Source organism: Dendrobates tinctorius, unplaced genomic scaffold (assembly GCF_039654945.1).
Source record: "Dendrobates tinctorius isolate UK_male_01 unplaced genomic scaffold, ASM3965494v1 ptg000212l, whole genome shotgun sequence".
NCBI lineage: Eukaryota > Metazoa > Chordata > Amphibia > Anura > Dendrobatidae > Dendrobates > Dendrobates tinctorius.
In genome coordinates, this window is record NW_027361879.1 from 522886 (window position 1) to 542962 (window position 20077).

General features: G+C 46.1%; 1 protein-coding gene across 3 annotated transcripts in view; it reads right to left on the minus strand.

Moving 5' to 3' along the window:
- Window positions 1-18272, minus strand: part of LOC141058479 (alpha-N-acetylgalactosaminide alpha-2,6-sialyltransferase 2-like) — a 229386-nt gene extending 211114 nt beyond the window's left edge. For all 3 annotated transcript variants that reach the window (XM_073554703.1, XM_073554702.1, XM_073554704.1), the window contains exon 1: window positions 17871-18272. In XM_073554703.1, the coding sequence (XP_073410804.1) occupies window positions 17871-18016 (146 nt within the window). In that variant the 5' untranslated portion in view covers window positions 18017-18272. The remainder of the gene's footprint in view (window positions 1-17870) is intronic.
- Between the last annotated feature and the right edge of the window lie 1805 nt (window positions 18273-20077).

Below are 20077 nucleotides of genomic sequence, written 5' to 3' on the forward strand. Positions count from 1 at the left end.
AAACCATCTGCAGTGAAAACTTAGGTAAGAAAGTGAAAGAACTGGGAGCGCAGGTGGTCTTCTCTTCCATCCTCCCAGTGGATGGCCATAGAACAAGGAGGTGGAATAAGATTCTGCAGGTGAACAACTGGCTACGTCGATGATGCCGTCAGCAAGGATTTGGATTTCTGGATCACGGAGTGAATTACCTATACAATGGACTACTTGCTAGAGATGGGGTGCACCTTACGAAGACTGGAAAACATGTATTTGGAAGTCGCCTTGCTACACTCATCAGGTGAGCTTTAACCCCTTTTTGCCATATGACGTACTAGCCCGGCCATGTGCCCTGGGAGTTAATCCCCAGGGATGGGATAGTACGTCATAGCGATCAGTAGCGCTCACGTGGTGAGCGCCAATGATAGCGAACGGGTGTCAACTAATTATCACAGCTGACACCCGGCACTATGTGTCAGGGGTGGTCACGGACCGCCCCCGACACGTTAACCCCTGGCACACTGCAATCAAACACGATCACAGTGTACTGGGGGTTAGGGAAGCATCGGCAGGGAGGGGGCTCCCTCCGTGCTTCCCTGTGACCCCCACAGCAGCGCGATGTGCAGCGCTGCCACGGGGGCCTCCTTCCCTGCAGGTCCCCGGATCCAAAATGGTGGCGGGGACCATCGGGGGCCTGCAGGGAGCCGACTTCCTCATGCCTGCAAAGCGCAGGCACGAGGAAGCCCTCTGCACTGCCTGTGACAGATCCCTGATCTGTCACAGTGATCTGTCACATGACAGTTATGTTCCCCCTGGGACATTGTAAAAAAGTAAAAAAAAAAAAAAAAAGTGTCAAAATAATTTATAAAAAAGTCGCTAAATAAATTAAAATAAAAAAAAATATTACCTAATAAATTCAATTTTTGGAAATAGAAAAAAAAAACAATAAAAGTACACATATTTGGTATCGCCGCGTCCGTAACGACCCACCCTTTAAAACTGTCCCATTAGTTATCCCCCTTAGCGAACCCCTAAAAAAATAAAAAACAAAGCAAAAAATAATGCTTTATTATCATACCGCCGAACAAAAAGTGCAATAATTCGCGATCAAAAAGATGGATATAAATAACCATGGTACCACTGAAAACGTCATCTTGTCCCGCAAAAAATGAGCTGCCATACAGCGTCATCAGTGAAAAATAAAAAGTTATAGCTCGCAGATGCGAAAATAATTATTTTTTATATAAAATTGTTTTCATTGCATAAAAGCGCCAAAACATAAAAAAACAACATAAATGAGGTATCGCTGTAACCGTACTGACCCAAAGAATAAAACCGCCTCAATTTTACCGCACGCGGAACGATGTAAACGCGCCCCCAAAAGAAATTCTTGAAATGCTGGTTTTTGTTCATTCTGCATCCAAAAAATCAGAATAAAAAGCAATCAAAAAAGTCACATGCCTGAAAATGGTACCAATAAAAACGTCAACTCGTCCAGCAAAAAATAAGACCTCACATGACTCGGTGGGTCAAAATACAGAAAAATTATAGCTCTCAAAATGTGGTGATGCAAAAACTATTTTTCAATAAAAAGCGTCTTTTAGCATGTGACAGCTGCCAAACATAAAAACCTGCAATAAATAGTAAATCAAACCCCCCTTTATCACCCCCTTAGTTAGGGAAAAATAATAAAATTAAAAAAATGTAGTTATTTCCATTTTCCGGTTAGGGTTAGGATTAGGGCTAGGGCTGAGATTAGGGTTAGGGGTGTGTTGGGGTTAGGGTTGGAGTTAGAATTGGGGGGTTTCCACTGTTTGGGCACATCAGGTGCTCTCCAAACGCATCATGGAGTCTGATCTCAATTCCAGCCAATTCTGCGTTGAAAAAGTTAAATGGTCCTCCTTCCCTTCCAAGCTCTGCCATGTGCCCAAACAGTGTTCTACCCCCACATATGGGGTATCAGCCTACTCAGGACAAATTGAAAAACAACTTTTGGAGTCCAATTTCTCCTGTTACCCTTAGGAAAATAAAAAATTGGGGGCAAAAATATGATTTTTGTGGAAAAAAATATGATTTTTTTATTTTCAAGCCCAGGCGTTATAAACTTTTGTGAAGCACTTGGGGGTTCAAAGTGCTCACCACACATCTAGATAAGTTCTGTGAGGGGTCTAGTTTTCAAAATGGGGTCACTTGTGGGGAGTTTCAACAGTTTAGGCACATCAGAGGCTCTCCAAATGCGACATGACACCCACAAACCATTCCATCAAAGTCTGCATTCCAAAACGCCACTACTTCCCTTCCGAGCCCCGACGTGTCCCCATACAGTCGTTTTCTCCCAAATATGGGGTATCAGCGTACTCAAGACAAATTGGACAACAACTTTTGGGGTCCAATTTCTCCAGTTACCCTTGGGAAAATAACAAAATTGGGGACTAAAAGATCATGTTTGTGGAAAAAATATGATTTTTTTATTTTCACGCCTGGACGTTATGACTTCTGTGAAGCACTGGGGGGTTCAAAGTGCTCACCACACATCTAGATAAGTTCCTTAGGGGGTCTAGTTTCCAAAATGGGGTCATTTGTGGCGGGTTTCCACTGTTTAGGTACATCAGGGGCCCTCCAAAGGCAACATGACACCCGCAGACCATTCCATCAAAGTCTGCATTCCAAAACGTCACTACTTCCCTTCCGAGCCCTGACATGTGCCCATACAGTAGTTTTCTCCCACATATGGGGTATCAGCGTACTCAGGACAAATTGGACAACAACTTTTGGGGTCCAATTTCTCCAGTTACCCTTGGGAAAATAACAAAATTGGGGACTAAAAGATCATGTTTGTGGAAAAAATATGATTTTTTTATTTTCACGCCTGGGCGTTATGACTTCTGTGAAGCACTGGGGGGTTCAAAGTGCTCACCACACATCTAGATAAGTTCCTTAGGGGGTCTAGTTTCCAAAATGGGGTCACTTGTGGTGGGTTTCCACTGTTTAGGTACATCAGGGGCCCTCCAAAGGCAACATGACACCCGCAGACCATTACATCAAAGTCTGCATTCCAAAACGTCACTACTTCCCTTCCGAGCCCTGACGTGTGCCCATACAGTAGTTTTCTCCCACATATGGGGTATCAGCGTACTCAGGACAAATTGGACAAGAACTTTTGGTGTCCAATTTCTCCTGTTACCATTGGGAAAAAAAACATTGGGGACCAAATGATCATGTTTTTATTTTTACGCCCAGGCATTATAAACTTCTGTGAAGCCCTTGGAGGTTCAAAGTGCTCACCACACATCTAGATAAGTTCCCTGGGGGGTCTAGTTTCCAAAATGGTGTCATTTGTGGGGGGTTTCCACTGTTTAGGCACATCAGGGGCTTTCCAAACACAGCATGGCGTCCAATCCCAATTCCAGCCCAAAAAGTCAAATGGTGCTGCTTCCCTTCCGAGCTCTGCCATGCGCCCAAATAGTGGTTTACCCCCACATATGGGGTATCAGCATACTCAGGACAAATTGCACAATAACTTTTGGGGTCCTGTTACCCTTGGAAAAATAAAAATTGAGGGTGAAAAGACATTTTTGTGGAAAAAATATGATTTTTTAATTGTACGGCTGTACGTTATAAACTTCTGTGAAGCCCTTGGGGGTTCAAAGTTCTCACCACACATCTAGATAAGTTCCTTGCGGGGTCTAGTTTCCAAAATGGTGTCATTTGTGGGGGGTTTCCACTGTTTTGGTACATCAGGGGCTTTCCAAACGCGACATGGTGTCAGATCTCAATTCCAGCCAAAAAAGTAAAATGGCGCTGCTTCCCTTCCAAGCTCTGCCATGCGCCCAAATAGTCGTTTACAACCACATATGGGGTATCAGCATACTCAGGACAAATTGCACAATAACTTTTAGGGTCCTGTTACCCTTGGGAAAATAAAAATTGGGGGTGAAAGGATCATTTTTGTGGAAAAAATGTGATTTTTTAATTGTACGGCTGTACGTTACAAAACTTCTGTGAAGCCCTTGTGGGTTCAAAGTTCTCACCACATATCTAAATAAGCTCCTTGGGGGGTCTAGTTGGGGTTACTTGTGGGGGGTTTCCACTGTTTTGGTACATCAGGGGCTCTCCAAACGTGACATGGCGTCCGATCTGAATTCCAGCCAATTTTGCACTGAAAAAGTCAAACGGCGCTCCTTCCCTTCTGAGCTCTGCCATGTACCGAAACAGTGGTTCTCCCCCACATATCAGGTATAATAAAAAAAATTGGACCTGAGTTAATTTTTTTGTGAAAAAAAGTTAAATGTTCCTTTTTTTTTTTTAAACATTCAAAAAATTCCTGTGAAGCACCTGAAGGGTTAATAAACTTCTTGAATGTGGTTTTGAGCACCTTAAGGGGTGCAGTTTTTAGAATGGTGTCACTTTTGGGTATTTTCTATCATATAGACCCCTCAAAGTGACTTCAAATGTGATGTGGTCCCTAAAAATAAAATGGTGTTCCAAAAACGAGAAAATGCTGCTCAAATTTTAGTTCCAAAATTGTGCTGATGTAAAGTAAACATATGTGAAATGTTATTTATTAAGCTTTTTGTGTGCCATATCTCTGTGATTTAAGGGCATAAAAATTCAAAGTTGGAAAATTGTAAAATTTTCGCCAAATTTCCATTTTTTTCACAAATAAATGCAAGTTATTTGAATGAAATTGTCAAGATGCATGCGGGATCAGGACAGATAAAAGCACAGGTAACCTTTTTTTTTTTTAAGCTGTGCTTAAGTGTGGTTTTTGCCCCCGGTGGCCATTTGGATTATTGCACTGTGGTGTCATTTGTTCTAAGTTTGCCCCCGGTGGTGGTGAGCTTCATTGCACTCTGTTTTTTTTAGCTAAGTGCACATGTTTATAATGCAGGTGTGATTGCTGGCTCTGCTATAAAAGAGTCACAGGTGTTGCAATCAGGGTTGGTGATAGTATTCATTTCAACCATCCTTGGTGGAGGAAGGAGCTAGAGAACGTTCCTTGCAGCACTGTCTTAGCTGTTGTGAGCTCATTTTCGGGTTTGCCTCTGGCTTCTGGTGAGGGTTATGGAGCTGGCTGTGCTGACAAAGGAGTAGTGAGTTCTCTATCTGGACTCCCTCTGTTGGTGAAGAGAGGTAATGAAGCTGATCTAAATGGCAGAGACCGGCCACCTGAGGAAGAGGACTGCGATTGGATATCAGGAGTTTCTGATTGGATTTAAGGCAGCCGACTCCCTAGTTTCTTGCTGGTGATTTTTCCTGACTGTGGCTCCTGGTTTCCAGTTTGGTTCCTGCCTTCCCAAAGCTAAGCTTTCTCTGCTATTGTTCATATGAGTTTTTGTCTGGTTTACTTAGTTTTTGTGTTCAGCCAGCCCTGGCTGGGACTGGGCTGAATCCCCATTTTGTCTCTGATCAGTTGATCTCTTTTGCTCTGTCTTCAGAATATACCTGAGTGCTGATATAGAGATTTGAAGTCTAGTGACTTCAGAGCCTTTTTCTATCAGACGTGTTGGACATTCTTTTTGGCAGGGTTTCTTGTGTGATTGCAGACAGCAGCTTTTCTTTCCTGTCCTTTCTAGCTAGCGAGGGCCCCATCGTTTGCTCAGCCTATCTTTCTACCTGTGTCTGTGTTTTCATCTTGTTTCACCGACAATACATGTTGGGGGCTGTCTATTGCTTTGGGATCTGCTCTGGGGCAGTTTAGATTTTCCCTTTCTTTCTTTAAGCTTATTTAGTTCTCCGGCCATGATGAGGCATCTAGAACCACCGTAGGCATGCTCCACGGCTACTGCTAGCTGTTGTGGATAGGATCAGGGGTCTGCAATCCGTTAGTTACCAACCTCTCCGGGTTTTCTGGGCTTAGCTTGCTTTTTGTTTTTTCCTCCTCGGTGACTCATTCATAACAGAATCACCAGCCATACTGCAGATTCTAGGGTACTCAAAAGCAGGGGAGAATTGTAAAAAAAAAAAAAAAAAAAGTGTCAGAATTTTTTTTTATAGGTATATTTTCTCCTCTTTTTCTCTGGGGCCGTAGGAGGATTCTTTTTTTTTTTTTTTTTTTTTTTTTTCTTTTTCTCCTTGATGGAGATTAAGCAATTGTCTGATCGTGTGGAGCAGCTCGCTGCTGGAGTGCGGGGAATTTCCGCCTATCTCACTCATTCACATGCTGTTGAACCAAGGATCCCTGCTCCTGATGTGTTTTCTGGGGATCAGTCTAAATTTTTGAATTTTAAGAATAATTGTAAATTATTTCTTGCCTTGAAGCCTAACTCATCAGGGAGCTCTGCGCAGCAGGTTAAAATTGTCATCTCCTTGCTGCGCGGCGATCCCCAGGATTGGGCGTTTTCTTTGACACCTGAAGATCCTGTTTTGACTAATGTGGATGCATTTTTTCAAGCCTTGGGGTTGTTATATGATGAACCTAATGCTATTGATCAAGCTGAGAGAGCCCTATTGGAATTGAACCATGGTCAGGATCCAGCAGAGTTATACTGTCAGAAATTCCAAAAGTGGGCGGTCCTTACTACATAGTGCATTGGCAGCTCTCTTTCGGAAGGGTTTGTCTGAGACTTTAAAAGATACTATGGTGGGATTTCCTGTTCCCTCTGGTCTTGACGATTCTATGTCATTAGCCATTCAAGTTGATCGGCGTTTACGTGAACGCAAGACTACAAGGGAGGCACTGCCACATTTTGAACAAATGTCTGAACCTATGCAATGTGATAGTTTTGTCTAGGGCGCAACTTCAGGAGTTTAGAAGGCGTAATAAGCTGTGTTTTTTCTGTGGAGATGCCTCTCATGTTATTTCTGTCTGCCCTAAACGAGAGAAACGTTTTGCACACACATTTGCTGTGGGTGGTGTACAACCTAAGTTTCTTTTGGCAATTACTCTGATCTGCTCCTTATCCACATTTTCCGCGAAGGCTTTTGTGGATTCAGGAGCGGCCTTGAATCTAATGGACTTGGATTTTGCTAAACGTTGTGGTTTTCCTATGACACCTCTGCGGACGCCTATTCCTTTGAGGGGTATTGATTCTACTCCTTTGGCGAAGAATAAACCTCAGTTTTGGACCCAGGTGATAATGCGGGTCGCCCCAGACCACCAAGAAAATTGCAGACTTTTGGTGTTACATAATTTACATGATACCATTGTTCTGGGTTTTCCCTGGTTGCAAATCCATAATCCGGTTTTGGATTGGAAATCTGTGTCTGTGGTGAGTTGGGGTTGTCAGTGTGCTCTTGGTGACACTCCTGGTTTCTCCACCTCTCCCCAGTCGCATGATGTTCCTGACTATTTGGCTGATTTTTATGATGTATTTAGTGAGAGTAAATCTGCGTCTTTGCCTCCTCATAGGAGTTATGACTGTGCAATTGAGTTGAGACCTGGGTGTAAATTTCCCAAGGGTCGACTTTTCAATTTATCTGTACCCGAACACGAGGCTATGCGATCTTATATTAAGGAGTCGTTGGAGAAGGGTCATATTAGACCATCCTCTTCGCTCTTAGGTGCTGGGTTTTTTTTCGTGGCCAAGAAGGATGGTTCATTAAGGCCTTGTATTGACTATCGTTCCCTCAACAAAATTACGTTAAATTTCAGTATCCGTTACCCCTGATTTCTGTTTGATTCTCCAGAGTTAAAGGTGCTTGCTGGTTTACTAAGCTTGACCTCAGGGGGCGTATAATCTTATTCGAATCAAGCATGGGGATGAATGGAAGACGGCGTTTAATACTCCGGAGGGACATTTTGAGTACCTGGTGATGCCTTTTGGGCTCACTAATGCCCCTTCTGTCTTCCAATCCTTCATGAATGATATTTTCCGAGACTTTGTGGATAAGTTTTTGATCATCTATCTGGATGATACTTTGATCTTTTCCAGGGATTGGGATTCTCATGTGGAACATGTTCGGACGGTGTTCCGGATTTTGAGGCAGAATTCCTTGTATGTTAAGGGATCGAAGTGCCTTTTTGGTGTACAGAGGATTTCATTTTTGGGATTTATTTTGACTCCGTCAACTATTGAAATGGACCCGGCCAAGGTGCAGGCCATTTATGATTGGGTTCAACCCACTTCTTTGAAAGCTCTCCAGAAGTTTTGGGGTTTTGCTAATTTTTATCGTAAATTTATAGCTAATTTTTCTGGTATTGCTAAACCACTGACTGATTTAACTAAGAAGGGTGCTGATGTGCTGAATTGGTCTTCAGAGGCTGTTTCGGCCTTTCAGGAGCTGAAGCGGAGGTTAACTTCTGCTCCGGTTTTGCGGCAACCTGATGTCTCACTTCCTTTTCAGGTGGAGGTAGACGCTTCAGAGATTGGTGCAGGAGCTGTTTTGTCCCAAAAAGATCCGGTGACGTCTAAAATGAATCCCTGTGCCTTCTTTTCCCGAAAGTTCTCCCCATCTGAACGCAACTATGATGTGGGGAGTCAGGAATTGTTAGCCATGAAATGGGCATTTGAGGAGTGGAAACATTGGTTGGAGGGAGCTAGACATCAAGTTGTGGTCCTCACTGACCACAAGAATTTGATTTACCTTGAGTCGGCCAAACGCTTGAATCCTAGAAAGGCTAGGTGGGCCTTGTTTTTTACGCGTTTTGATTTTGTGGTCTCCTATCTTCCAGGCACTAAGAATGTTAAGGCAGACGCCCTTTCTAAGAGTTTCTTTGCTGATTCTCCTATTGTGACCAAGCCTACTACCATCCTAGGTGAGGGGGTAGTTCTTTCTGCCATCTCGACCGATTTGAGACGTGCTCTGGAAGAATTCCAGGAGGACAAACCTGAGCGTTGTCCTATGGGAAAATTGTATGTTCCTAACCACTGGAGGAAGAGAGTGATGTCTGAAGTTCATTGCTCCGCATTGGCTGGTCATCCAGGTATTTTTGGTACCAAAGATTTGGTAAGTCGGTCATTTTGGTGGCCCGCCTTATCTCGTGATGTCAGGAATTTTGTGCAGTCCTGTGGGACTTGCTCCCGGTCTAAACCCTGTTCTCGCTCTAGTGGGTTGTTGATGCCCTTGCCGGTGCCTAAGAGGCCATGGACCCATATTTCAATGGATTTTATTTCTGATCTTCCTGTCTCTCATAGAATGACTGTTATCTGGGTGATTTGTGATAGATTCTCTAAGATGGTCCATCTTGTACCACGCCCAAAGTGGCCATCTTCCTCAGAGTTGGTACCCTTGTTTTTACAACAGGTGGTTCGGTTGCATGGGATTCCTGAGAACATTGTATCGGACAGAGGAGTTCAGTTTGTTTCCAGATTCTGGAAAGCCTTTTGTTCCAAGCTGGGAATTCAGTTGTCCTTCTCCTCTGCGTTTCAACCTCAGACCAATGGGCAGACGGAAAGAACAAACCAGACTTTGGAGTCCTATTTGAGATGTTTTATATCTGCTGATCAGGATGATTGGGTTTCATTTTTGCCCTTGGCCGAATTCGCTTTAAATAATAGAGCTAGTTCTGCCACCTTGATGTCGCCCTTTTTCTGTAACTTTGGGTTTCATCCTCGATTTTCTTCAGGGCAAGTGGAATCTTCACCCTGCCCAGGTGTTAACACTGTGGTAGAGAGAATGCAGCAGATTTGGGACCAAGTAGTGGATAAGTTGTCTCTCTCCCAGGAAAAGGCCCAGCGGTTTTCTAACCGGCATAGGACCATTAGTCCCCGGTTTAAAGTGGGTGATATGGTTTGGTTGTCATCAAAGAATATCTCTATGAAGGTGGCTTCTCTGAAGTTCAAGCCAAGATTTATTGGACCTTACAAGATTTTGGAGATTCTTAATCCAGTTTCTTTTCGATTGGCTCTTCGATTGGTTGAAGGTAATGTGGAATATGAGGTAGAGAAAATACTGGATTCTCGTCTGGCTAGACGGAGACTCCAGTATTTGGTCAAGTGGAAGGGTTATGGCCAGGAGGACAATTCTTGGGTCTCTGCCTCTGATATTCATGCCAATAGATTGGTTCGTGCTTTTCATCGGGCCCATCCTGATCAGCCCGGTGGCGTGGATGAGGGTTCGGTGACCCCTCCTCAAGGGGGGGTACTGTTGTGAGCTCATTTTCGGGTTTGCCTCTGGCTTCTGGTGAGGGTTAGGGAGCTGGCTGTGCTGACAAAGGAGTAGTGAGTTCTCTATCTGGACTCCCTCTGTTGGTGAAGGGAGGTAATGAAGCTGATCTAAATGGCAGAGACCGGCCACCTGAGGAAGAGGACTGCGATTGGACATCAGGAGTTTCTGATTGGATTTAAGGCAGCCGACTCCCTAGTTTCTTGCTGGTGATTTTTCCTGACTGTGGCTCCTGGTTTCCAGTTTGGTTCCTGCCTTCCTAAAGCTAAGTTTTCTCTGCTATTGTTCATATGAGTTTTTGTCTGGTTTACTTAGTTTTTGTGTTCAGCCAGCCCTGGCTGGGACTGGGCTGAATCCCCATTTTGTCTCTGATCAGTTGATCTCTTTTGCTCTGTCTTCAGAATATACCTGAGTGCTGATATAGTGATTTGAAGTCTAGCGACTTCAGGGCCTTTTTCTATCAGACGCATTGGACATTCTTTTTGGCAGGGTTTTTTGCGTGATTGCAGACAGCAGCTTTTCTTTCCTGTCCTTTCTAGTTAGCGAGGGCCTCATCGTTTGCTCAGCCTATCTTTCTACCTGTGTCTGTGTTTTCATCTTGTTTCACCGACAATACATGTTGGGGGCTGTCTATTGCTTTGGGATCTGCTCGGGGGCAGTTTAGATTTTCCCTTTCTTTCTTTAGGCTTATTTAGTTCTCCGGCCGTGACGAGGCATCTAGGACCACCGTAGGCACGCTCCACGGCTACTGCTATCCGTTAGTTACCAACCTCTCCGGTTTTCTGGGCTTAGCTTGCTTTTTGTTTTTTCCTCCTCAGTGACTCATTCATAACACTTAGCCCTGTCATGGAAGTAGTCATAGGGGATTTCCTTGTAGCTCTGACAGAGCTTGGTGGCAGCGTTTCAGGAGGAGAGCTGCATTCTGGTGGAGTACTCTGTTGCCAGGAGCAAGTTCAACAGAGTAAAGCTAAGTGGTGTTTCCCTGTTTGTGTTTTTCCTTCGTGTGTATTAGTACAGCGGTGGGGCCAGTGCCTGCGCCACCCAGCTCCCTAGCAAGGGATAGGTGTAGGGTGTGCTAGGGAGAAAGGTATCCTGAGCGTCGCCCGGTGCGGAACCGGCAAAAGGAACGTTAGGAGCATTAGGGACACTGACTCAGGGGAGTGCAGGAGGTCTCCACGTCCCCTTTTCCTATCGCAGGGCCCACCGTTGTAACTGTTTTCCCTTCCCCTGGTCTTGTTGTTTTAGTTACCGGTCTGCGGGCCGTGTCACACAGGACTGTATCACGTGCCGCGTCTTGCTGTTTACAGTTACCGGCCTGCGGGTCGCGTCACACAGGACGGGTCCACACGTGACAGAAATTTTACCACTAACATGAAGTGCAATATGTCACGAGGAAACAATGTCAGAATCACCGGGATCCATGGAAGCATTTCAGAGTTATTACCTCATAAAGGGACAGTGGTCAGAATTGTAAAAATTGGCCCGGTCATGAACGTGCAAGCCACCCTTGGGGGTTAAGGGGTTAAACTAGAACAATGTGGGAAGGGAAGCAAAAGGCCAGAAGAAGCCATACACCTGACAAATGCTATTGAGAACTCTGCTATCAGAAGTGGAAAGGAAGAACAAAGACAAAAGAATCAAAATTATAAAAATATTGGAGAAAGAGAAACCAATCACAAACTAAAATGTTTCTATACTAATGCACAAAGCATGGGCAACAAACAAGGAGAATTGGAACTACTAACGCAGGAAAAGAAATATGATGTCATTGGAATCACTGAAACTTGGTGGGACAATACACATGATTGGAATACAAGGCAAGAAGGATACAACTTATTTGCTAGAAACAGACTTGATAAATGAGGAGGAGGTGTTGCATTTTACGTTAGAAACACGTATATCTGCACAGACATTGAAGCTTCAGAGACTGGGAGTTCTGTGGAAACTGTTTGGGTAAGAATACAAGGACAGAACAATGGAAAGGACACTATTAGTGTTGAGCCCTCCGATACTGCAAATATCGGGTATCGGCCGATATTCGTGGTATCGGAATTCCAATACCGAGTTCTGATACTTTTTGCATATCGAATACCGGAATCGGAAGTTCCCATAATGCTATGAGCCAGTTTGATTTGATTCAGCCAATGAGGAATCCTAAGAAGTGTGGGCACATCCTGTTAGGCATGTAGGCATGGTAACTAATGGCACGGCTGTGATTGGCTGCTGAAATGATTTCATGATGCACTATAAAAGCCGCCGCCGCTATTTTGGGTTCACTCTGCTGTGAATTCAGTTAGGGACAGGACGCTGCTGTTCAGACTCTGAGGGATAGTTAGAGATAGCGATTTTCTATATAGTGCTTTACCCAGGCTACTTTATCAACCGCTGTAGCTTTCTCTTGCCTTGCAGCGCTGTTCACAGCTGTCTGCAAGGTCTGTGTGTGTGAGTGCAGCTCACACTGTAGTGTTCTGCAGCCACCTCTGGTTGTAGTCCACTCAGCGTGCGTCACTGCCTCATACATAGTCCTTTTTTGTGTTATTGCTGCTCATTTTTCCTGATTTCTCCTATTAGTGTGCTTCCATCCGTATCCATCTACATTGGTTGCAAACACTATATAGGAGAAGATAGCGGAGCCTTTCTGCAGCCTTTCAGTGCTAGTGCACAGTTCTCTGCACTGTTCATGGCTGTCTGTGAGGTCTCTGTGTGAGTGCAGCTCACGCTGTAGTGTGTTCAGCAGCCACCTCTGGTTGTAGTCCCCTCAGCGTGCATCACTGCCTCATACTTTGTCCTTTTTTGCTGTAGTGCTGCTTATTTTTCCTGAATTTCTCCTATTAGTGTGCTTCCATCCGTATCCAGCTTGATTGGTTGCAAACACTATATAGGAGTAGATAGAGGAGCCTTTCTGCTGGCTTGTGCCCTGCAGCCCCAGTCAGATTAGTATTAGCCTATTTTTTGGAGCCTCATCTATTGCATTGTAGGTTACCTTCCTGCATTGTAATAGCTACAAAAAGTTTGTGATACTATCGCTTTTACATCTTTGATCACATCCTTTTTTTTGTGAAAAAAAAACACGTAAAAAAAGTTCACCGAACACTCCACTTTACAGTTGTGTAGGCCACATTAGCTCATATTAAGGTGTAGTCCACACTTTATAAAATTAGTGTTTCTTATACCTGTTAGCAGCTGTTCAGGAATAAGCACTAAGCCCTTAGTACTTTTCTGCCTATCTTTATCAGTCTACCAAGATGAAGAAGGCAGGGAGTAGGGCACGTGGGCGTGGAGTTTCAGCAGGGAGAGGACGTGGGGATTCTGTGCCTGCTGTGGGCACCAGTGACTCAGCATCCCCCAGTTTTATCAGGGAACAGTCCTTTATGCGCAGCTTTGTAGGAGCTCGCCATACCCCACTGCTGCGGGAGGAACAAACTGAAGCCTTTGTCGGATGGATGGCAGCTAACGCATCAACTTCAATTAGTTCCACATCTTCAGTGCTCTGGACCTGAGAGGAGCAACCATCTGTCTCTTCACCACCTGCCAAATTGCCCAGACAGTCAGAGAGCCGAGGACAGGAGCCATCTCTACTTCTGTTCTCTGAATCTCTTGGCTTGGAAATAGGGGGCCAGCCAAGCAGCATTCTAGAATGTGAAGAAGAAGTAGTATGCAGTGATGCGCAACAGCTTTGTCTCTCTGAATCTGAAGAGGCGGGTGGGCCAGTGCCTATGGGCAGCACACCTCAGTACGCATCTGATGATGAGACTCAGGTGCCACTTTCTGGTGCGTACTGTGCTGGCGAGACTACCCAGGAGAAGCAGGTGTTTGAAGAGGGTAGTGTAGATGATGAGGTCCTTGACCCATCATGGAGTGAGGAACAGGAAGGTGGTGGGAGCAGCTCTGAGGAAGAGATTCCCCGAACGGCCAAAACAGGAGGGAGAGGGAGGGGGCAGACTCAGTTGCCTGTAGCCTCCACTTTGGCACCCATTAGGAGCAATCCTCTTCCAAAACCCAAAACGGGCGCTCCCAGTACTTGCAGTGCGTGGTCCTTTTTTCACACAGTTGCAGATGACATTTGCTTTGTCAAATGCAAGCTGTGTAATCAGAAAGTCAAAAGAGGGAAAAGTGTCAGCAACCTCAATACCACAAATATGTGGAAACATGTGCAGACCAAGCACTTGGTGGAGTTACAAAGACACACTGAAGACGTAGGCCAACCTACAGCACCACCTACCACCTCTTCAGCTCGTGTTGTAGCCTCTTCCTCCAGCTCACACACAGCTGGTTCAGCTTCCTCACAGGATCGCCATAGAAGAACCTCTGGCACTGTTGTACAGAGACACAGTGTAATTCCACCCACAGCAATACGTTCCCTGTCATCCTCACACTACCAGACCACTCTACAGCCATCGGTAGCACAGGCATGGGAGAAAAGGCGGCCATACTCGGCAAACCATCCCCGAGCACAGGCTCTGAATGCTGGCATTGCAAAACTACTGGCCCTTGAAATGCTCTCATTCAGGCTGGTGGAGACTGACACCTTCCGTAACTTCATGGCATTGGCAGTCCCACAATACAACGTGCCCAGCCGCTTTTATTTCAGCAGGCAAGCCGTCCCTGCCCTTCAAAAGCATGTGGAGGGAAAAATTAAACATGCGCTACTAAACGCCGTCAGTAGCAAGGTCCACCTGACCACCGATGCGTGGACCAGTAACCATGGACAGGGACGATACCTTTCCCTCACTGCCCATTGGGTAAATGTTGTGGAGCCGGGTACAGATCTTGAGAGCGGCGCTGTATGTGTTCTGCCAACTCCAAGGATTGCAGGAATCCAGTCTGTACACATTGACTCCTCCTCATACTTCAGTTCCTCTGAATCAGCGCTGCAGGAGCCGTCACGGTCTACCTCCACATGGACCCGTGAACGCTTACCTGTTAAGACCGATATGAGCACAGCCATGGCCAAACGTCAACAGGCCGTACTGAAATTAATTTCTTTGGGGAATCGAAGCCACCCAACGCAGGAGCTCTGGAATGCCATCAAGCAGGAGAGCGACGTGTGGTTTGTGCCAGCGAATCTCCAGCCAGGCTTAGTAGTGTGTGACAATGGCCGAAATCTGGTGGCTGCTCTGGGCCTAGGCAACCTCACTCACATCCCATGTCTGGCACATGTGCGCAACTTGGTCATGCAGAGTTTTTTGATTGACTATCCAGATCTTGATGCACTGATGCACAAGGTCCGCATAGAGTGCGCTCACTTGCGGCATTCCAGCATGGCAAGATCGCGCATTGCAGCTCTGCAGCGCCAATTCCGCCTTCCGGAACATCGCATCATATGTGACCTACCCATCAGGTGGAATTCAACGTTACATACGTTGGAGCGGTTGTGTGAGCAGCAGGCAGCAGTAATGGAGTACCAGCTGCATCAGGCGCAAACAAGTTGCACTGCGCGCCGTTCACACTTCACCACCACTGAGTGGGCCTCTGTGAAGGATCTCTGCCATGTTTTGCATGCCTTTGATGATTCCACGCGGATGGCAAGTGCAGATGATGCACTAGTCAGCATGACTGTCCCCCTTTTCTGCCTGCTTCAAAAAACACTGCAAGCACTAAGGGAGAAGGTTGTGGAAGAGGTGGAGGATGAGGAGTCACAAATGCCATCTGCTTCTGGACAGTCTGCGCAACGTGGTTCCTCACAAAGGCCTAGGCAGGGGACACTTTGTGAGGATGAGGAGGAGTCAATGGAGGAGGAAGACATCTCTCCAGAGGAGGGAGGTACACAATGCTGTAGTAGTCAGTATGTAGAGCGAGGGTGGGGTGATGCAGAGCAGGCAGAGATGACGCCTCAAGCAGGGGACAGCGTTTCTTGGCCAGTTGGGAGTCTGCAGCACATGGTTGATTTCATGCTGCAGTGCCTGAGAAACGACCGCCGCTTCGCCCACATTCTCAACACGGCTGATTATTGGGTGTACACCCTCCTAGATCCTCGCTACCGGGACAACTTACAAAGCCTCATAACACCGTTGAATCGGGAGCGTAAAATGCGGGAGTACCAAGACACATTGGTGCATTCCATCATGTTCTCCATTCCACCCGAGAGCAGTGCTGCTAGTGCTTTACAAAGCAGCTTTGTGCGTCGAGGCAATGGAGGAAGCTCTGCTCAAAGAGGGAGCAGAAGCAGCGCCTCAGCACAAGGCAAGACCAGTATGGCCCAAATGTGGCAAAGTTTTGTGTCCCCGCCACAAATGCCTACACCATCACAGACGGCTCCAGCCAGCAGGAGGCAATGTTTCCGTCAGATGGTGACAGACTACATGTCTGGCCCTCTCAATATACTCCCAGACAGCTATTCTCCCTTCAAGTTTTGGGTCTTTAAGCTGGATACATGGCCAGAGCTTAGCCAGTATGCATTGGAGGTGCTGGCTTGCCCTGCTGCTAGTGTATTATCGGAACGCGTCTTTAGTGCCGCAGGTGGTGTACTAACAGACCTTCGCATGCGACTATCCTCCGATAACGTTGACCGGCTTACTTTTCTGAAAATGAACAAGGCCTGGATCTCGCCAGAATTTGCCAGTCCTCTTCCAGATTAAATAATTGGTTGGCAACAGTATCCAGGTCTCCTGTTGTGTTCATGTTTCTACCACCTGAACTGTAATCCTTGGGCCCCAACACCACCAGATGCTGCTCAGAAGTGCCGTCTGCACAGAGAAAAATACTAGCTCCTGTGTTTGTGGGGTTCAGTAACGCCAGCTGCTCCCCTGCTGTGTGTCCGGCAATATCTCCTGCTCCCTCCACATTCACACAACATCAGATATTAAACTTGCTCCAATTAGGCCTCTGTCTCCACTCTGTCTCTAGTATTTACCCTGGGCTCAAACACCGCCAGTTGCTGCTCAGAAGTGCCGTCTGCACAATCAACATTTGCTCCAGTGTTAGTGGGGTTCAGTAACGTCAGCTGATCCCCGGCTGTGTGTCCAGCAATTTCTCCTGCTCTGTCCACCGGAATGTGGACAGAGCAGGAGAAATTGCCGGACAAACAACAGGGGATCAGCTGACGTTACTGAACCCCAATAACACAGGAGCAAGTGTTGACTGTGCAGACGGCACTTCTGAGCAGCATCTGGCGGTGTTGGAGCCCAGGGTAAATACTAGAAACAGAGTGGAGCCAGAGGCCTAATTGGAGCAAGTTTAAAATCAGTTTTTTTAAAAAAGCGCTCAAAACCGCAAAAAAACGCACAAAAATGCATGATGCGTTTTTTATGTGCGTTTGCACTGCGCACGGTGCGCAGCGCAAAAAAACACAAGTGTGAAAGTAGCCTAACACTCACAAAAAACACAAATACATAAAAAAGACAAGCACAAAAAACAAATATACAAACACTTACTGTAGATAAAAAAGACACAAATACACAAATGTATACACAGCTACATAAAAAATAAAGACACATACAAGGAAATACACAGATACACATACTAAAAAAAAAATCACCGATATGCACATACATAAATGATAACATATACACACAAACACATACAAACACTAACACAGAAAAAAATACAGGTAATCGCAAAAAAACTAAGGAAAACATCATATAACCCATCACCTAAACACAAAGATGCACAGATGACTGTGTACTTTGACATGGCGGAGAGGAACTACAAGCCCCATCAGCTACTTTTACTTCACATTCACTTCCTAAAGGTCACAATCTCTGAGCCCTTAGAAACACAAGCTTCAAGTTTACCCAGTACCCATCCGATACCCAGCATCACAAACACTGCCTAGTGTTCGATCCATCAAAAATGTAAAAAAGTCCTATAAGTCCGTAGGGTCTCCACCACCCACCGAGCATTCTTACCTTTTGTAATAGGCGGTCCACAGTGGCGATAGATTATTAACTAACTGCTCCTTGCGTGAAATAAGTAGTCCTACCATAGTGACCAGACATAGTGCCAGGAGGATCTTCATTAAGGATTTTGATCGTAGGTTCACATAGGGCATCATCTTGAGATTTTATTTTTTATTCTTCCAGCTCTTACTGGTGTTGATCCTGTTTTCGGCATGTGAGTGCCTTATCAGTGGGATTCCTAGTACATGGGTGAGGGCACTGGTGTGAGCTCAGGGCTGGTAGTGTTGCCCTTCTTCAGTTCCGCGCTCAGTGGTGTATGACAGGTCCTAACATGAGTGTGCATACAGTGTGTGCATGCGTGTAATCTGACGATGTTAGTCTCTTGCAGAGCATTCCCGGACAGTACAGAGGCAGCTGTGTCATACACTTATATCTGTGTCAGGCTAATATATCTTTTGAAATATGCAATGATTAACTCATTAGTCACTGCCACTGCGAGAGTGCGACATTCTTAAGGAGAACTAGCCTTTTACAGACTGTAAGATATTGGCTAATATCAGATTATTGCTAATTACCCAGCAGCAATTTTTTAACTTTTAGATTAACTTTATTCTATGGGTTGTTACAGCTAAGTCATTTCCTAATAATTACAAACTCGTGCTCAATAAATATGTCTGAGACCCTGCGGTTGCATGTCTTTCGGCTGTTTGACAGTCACAACACATGCAGGGATTGCTGTTCGTTAGGAAATTCCTGCATGTGTTGTGGCTGTCAAACAGCAGCGAGACATGCAGGTGTGATGACTCGAACAAATTATTCGAGCACACCAAAGACACTCTATTAGCACCCGAGCATGCTCGGATAACACCTTATCTGTGTGTAAGCAGGTTACAGGATGCAGTAATGCAGGTGTGGCGCCCCTGAGGCTTCAGTCACCACAGAGGTACTGCACCTTCTCCTAAGGTGTGGTGTCCCACCATCCAGGTAGGGTGGGAACTCCCTTCCACATTCCAACTCCTGCACCCCACACACAGGATAGTTCAGCAGGGACCCATTCATGCTTTATGCTGGAAAGGTCATGGGGTGCCTTTTGTGGTCCCTGGCTTCGTAACACGAGAGGTGCAGGGGAGGCGGGTGGAGTTAGATATAAAAGAGAGGGAAGGTGTAGGATTAGAGGTCAGTCCGTAGAAGAAGGCAGGCGGAGTAGGAGAGGACAGCCACTCGGTGAGGAGTGGGGATCCCTGGAAGAAGGGATGGAGGAAGGAGTGCTGCAGCTGCCCCAGTGAGCTGGGCCAGCTGGCACGGGAAGGAAGAGAAGGAGAAAGAGACGTAGACTGGAGACTACAGATTCCATAAGAGAGATAGAACAGATCAGAACGAAGGATAATAGAAGGACGGTGGGAAGCAGGTTGAGAAAGAGAGATAGCCCTTCCAGTCCAGAGCGCAAAGGCCCGGTCCCCGAGGTTGATTGGATCTTTATGTCCGGCGACAGACACCGGAGGAGTAGTGAGCCACTAACGCCTTACTCCCATCATAGACTTGGGACACAACAGCACTTGGATAGTGAGCCGAGACGCAGAGAGGAGTCCCGAAGCAGGCTACAGCTGCCTGTCATACAAGTAGAGACTAGGAACACCTAGAGAGAGGCATTCCAGGGTAACTAAGTACTGGAGTGCTTCACACCTAAAGGCGCATTGGAGGAGTCGTTCAGTAAGGTACATATTGGCGGAGTGTGGAGGGGAGAATCCTATCCTGCCTGGAGGTTGGCTGGGGCCCTGACCTGAAGAACACAGTGCGGAGGCAGGCAGTTGTGTGAACTGCAAACAGTGAGTAAAGCTTTGGAACCGCATACTCTGGTGTCCTCCAGTTATTCCAGCACCGCTACACCTGGGTACCAGCATCTATACCATTCTGCGCCTCTCCTCATCCATTGCACCTACACTGCCCTGGGACTACAGCTCCACCTGTGGGGAGCTACACCATCTTTGCTGCACCACACCATCAGTCCCAGTGGATCTGCACGCAGCGTTGGCTTAACATCTTGCTTGCCAAACACCACAGGTGGCGTCACAAACTATCTAAATAAACTATTACGCTATTAACATCACTGCCATTGATATTGGGCGCCCAGGGCCACGGACCGGGTCACTGCTGTGACACATTCCCCCTGACACCGGCTCGGTACCGAGTACCCCGCTGCCCTGGGTGTGAGGGCG